General features: G+C 45.5%; 1 protein-coding gene across 1 annotated transcript; it reads right to left on the bottom strand.

Annotated features, from left to right (window-relative positions):
* Nucleotides 1–282: 282 nt before the first annotated feature.
* Nucleotides 283–3735, bottom strand: lbx1a (ladybird homeobox 1a). The gene is given in 4 exon segments (XM_060073541.1): nucleotides 283–1636; nucleotides 2381–2447; nucleotides 2449–2642; nucleotides 2645–3735. Coding segments are annotated over 4 exon segments (846 nt in total). The 5' UTR covers nucleotides 2703–3735; the 3' UTR covers nucleotides 283–1109.
* Nucleotides 3736–4112: the final 377 nt, after the last annotated feature.

Below are 4112 nucleotides of genomic sequence, written 5' to 3'. Positions count from 1 at the left end.
GTCCAGATTGGGCTTCTCACGTCACTCTCTGTGGTTGGTTTATTTTTTTAGCCTATATGTTTTATTTTTATTATAATAATCAAAATGTATGTGTTTTTCACATTGTTATTATCATATTATTTTATCTATGAGTTTTTGTCGCTTAGAAATACATTAATAAACGCTCTTCGTTGTTCCTAAATAAATGTAGCCTAATCCACGCAGGGCTATAGTTTTCTTCTGTAAATCATAGACATAAACGTTTTTTTGATCGTTTTGAAATCAAATAATTGTCATACAATATTTGGAATACAATTTTATTTTACATTCCATATGTATAGCCTAAATTACAATTTATACAATTTAACGTATTGTTCAGGCTCCGAAAAGGCACTTAGACGGTGTACAGACAATATAAATATATTAAATTGTGACTTATAACAAGCAGTTACACATTACCTGTGTATTTTGATTATCGTTTCTGAACGTATAGATAGGCCTACTATAAAAAGCGAAATTTTCTACATCTGATAAGATATTATATCTAGAAAATAATGCCAAGGCGATTTAGATTCACGTTCTGATACTTCATTGGTTAAAAAAGAAAAGATCATAGGGTGATTAAATAAAATTAAACATGCAGCACCATAATTTTAAAATGTGTGTGTGCGTGTGTGTGTGTGTGTGTGTGTGTGTGTGTGTGTGTGTGTGTGTGTGTGTGTGTGTGTGTGTGTGTGTGTGTGTGTGTGTGTGTGTGTGTGTGTGTGTGTGTGTGTGTGTGTGTGTGTGTGTGTGTGTGTGTGTGTGTGTGAGAGGTAAATGTGGGACTTGTATGCATGGTATTTTGACATAGGCCGGCCTACATATATTCTTTTTAAAAAAACGGAGGCTTCCCTTGAATCCCAACATATGAATAAAATGCAACATAACAAAATGACCCCTGCTATATGAGACCACTGTATTACAAATTAAGCTTAATTTTATGTTATGGCAACACGGCGGTCCGTGCGTAATGCGTTATGCGTCAATTCCTCATCCACATCGTACAGTTTATTTAGCCTGTACAGTTTATTTAGCCTGCGAAGTCTTGCATTACTGGGGCACTTCATCGGGTGAGTCTCGTGCACCAGCTAGTCGTCCACCTCGATCTCCTCGTCCTCGTCCTCCGAGCCGCACTTGACGCTCGAGCCATCCGTGCACGGCGACGCGGCGGGCGACGAGGACGCCGTCAGTAGGTGGTTCGTGTCCGACGTGTCGCGTTCCAGGTTCGATCGCGGCGAGGAAGAGGAGGACGAGTCCATCTCGCTGTGGTTCTGCAGCGGCGACGCGCCGTTGGCTGCGCATTTCTCCAGCTCCGCCAGTTTGGCGAGCTTCTCGAAGGCCACCACACCGACCGCCTTCGCCGACTCCACGTCCGCCTTCATCTCTTCAAGATCCCGCTTGAGCTTGGCGCGGCGGTTCTGGAACCAGGTGATGACCTGCGCGTTGGTGAGACCCAACTGCTGGGCGATCTGGTCGCGGTCCGCTGGGCTCAGGTACTTCTGGTACAAGAAGCGCTTCTCCAGCTCGTAATCTGGTGGTTGGTGAAGGGCCGTGCGCGACTTTCGTCGCTTTTTGGGAGTATTCCGCTGGCCAAACAGCGTCAGTCCGTCCCTACCTGTGAGAGAGGTTATGTCAGTCCTCGTGTGTGCATGGATTCATTTATAAAAAAAATGTAAATGCTTGCTTTTTTGCAGTCTTGGCAAACAGCAACAAACACAATAACAACATTCACAAGAACAACAACAACAACAACAACAACAAGAACAACAAGAACAACAACAATCCCAACCATAACAACAAGGCGTATTTTACGGGTTTAATCGTACTTTAGCTCAGCAGGTATTATCATCAGCCATGCTTAAATTGTGAATTGTAAGAAGGCATACATGTTCCTTTTCCAGTATTTCCGTTCTTCAGCATGTAGCTACCTCTACTGGTTATCATTATTTACTACGTGTCATTGTTGTAGTTATTTTAGTGGCTCCGTGGAGAAAAGGCATATAAATGATGTTTCACCCCAACAAAAGCTCTGTGTATTTAAGGCCTGTAGGCTACAAAAGCTTTTGCCCTATGTCTATATATATCTCCAGCAAAATATCATAAAGCTTAAATCAACGTCAAAACAAAAACAATTATAACCACGTTTTTTATGAAACGATCCCCAAAAATTCCAGACACAATCTTTTCCAATATTTCCACCACAGACGCTTCTAAATCCTTCGAAATGGGGGAATTAATATTTCTCCGGCAGTGTCCTCGCGCAGAAAAAACAAACAAAAGAATGACAACAATAACACATTAACGCTACAACAAACATCAAAACAGAGCAGAGGGATGTTATCTCCCCGCGGCTTCCTACCCTCGGCGGCTTGCAGGACGCTGACCTCCAGCCCCTTGAACGTCTTACTGGCCAGCTCCTCCAGCGCCGCACAGCGGGGACGTCTGGCTCAGCAGGGCCCGGCCGGACAGCCGTTGGCCCGCAGTCTTCTCGCACGAGATGAGGTGGGCCGCGCCGCAGATGGAGTAGCTCCGTTTCACCGCCGGTTTGCTCAGGATGTCCTCGATACTGAACGGAGTGAGCGGCTTGTTGGAGTTGGCCGGCGGCGGGAGGTGGTCAGCGGACTGCGTCTCCGCTCCTCCAGCACCGCGGGGGAACATTTGACGTCGTCTTTCGAGGTCATGGTTTCCTGACTACCACTTTCTTATTTCTCAGCGTAAACCGGTCAATGCCAAAACGCGAAAGAGCAAAGAGTCACGCAGCCAGGTAGGCCGGCTTTATATTTTCTTTAAAGTTAGAAAGAGACCAGGGCGAAGCAAATACAAATCCAGTGGATCACAGGAGCCCGTGAAATCGCATGTCGGCTGCTTTGCAACTAGAACCCGAGGAAACTATGTTGAGTTCCCGTGAAGTCCCCGAGCTACTGATCCACTCTGTCTGGCCGACGCAGCCGTCAAAAGCCCAACATAACTGGCCGACGGTGATTCACCGAAAGCGGCAACCTATTGGCCACCCCTAACTGACTGCTATCACTGACAGGGAGGCAATCAATTACACCAAGATCTCTCTCTCCATCCCTCTCTCTATCTCTCTCATTCTCTCTATAACACACACACACACACACACACACACACACACACACACACACACACACACACACACACACACACACACACACACCACACACACACACACACACACACACACACACACACACACACACACACACACACACACACACACTCTCTCTCTCTCTCTCTCTCTCTCTCTCTCTCTCTCTCTCTCTCTCTCTCTCTCTCTCTCTCTCTCTCTCTCTCTCTCTCTCTCTCTCTCTCTCTCTCTCTCTCTCTCTCTCTCTCTCGCTCTCTCTCTTAGATGTACTCTCTCCTTCCCTCTATCAACATACACACACTCTCTAACACTTTCTCTCTCTTCCCCAGTCTGTCTTCTGCTCGTCTGTTGTTCTTGTTCTTTCACTCTCGGTAAATATGAGCGGGTCCCGAGCGCGAGCAGCGGTAATTAGAGGGCGCGAGGAGGGGAGGAGGAGTTCAATTAAAAGAAGACAAGCACTTCCGACTTAGCCAATTAACAAATAATTTAAAAGATAACCATTTCTAAAAGATAACCATTTCTTTACATTTCTTGATCTTTACCTCAAAGCTGAAATGCTAGGCTCAACAATAGAATAAAAAAATCGTAATTGGTTATCCGTTATTGTCCCAGCAAACACCTGCCTGGACTGGCCAGCGCCAACATTATAGCAAGTGAGTGCCTGTCCGCTCTGAGCTGCCCTGATCGAGCAAGTCTGGCTATAACTCATAAGAGCAAGGTTGCAAGGATTGTGGACTGTGTACGGACTGCTATACCACCCTCAGCTTGTGTGTTAATAAATAGCCTAATCTCAGCATCATAATTGAAAAGACATCTACCGTTGATGGTCATTCAAGAGAAATACCAATGTGAAATGGATTAGAAGGGGCCATGTTAGTTTGTTTCCGTGTGTGGTTAGGGAGCTGGGCCCCAGCATGTGCCAATGTGTGTATGCTTGTGCGCTAGCCTGTATTTATGTAAATTTGTTTAGGCCTATTAATGT

Source organism: Gadus macrocephalus, chromosome 15 (genome assembly GCF_031168955.1).
Source record: "Gadus macrocephalus chromosome 15, ASM3116895v1".
NCBI lineage: Eukaryota > Metazoa > Chordata > Actinopteri > Gadiformes > Gadidae > Gadus > Gadus macrocephalus.
This window is presented reverse-complemented; position numbering and strand designations above follow the sequence as displayed.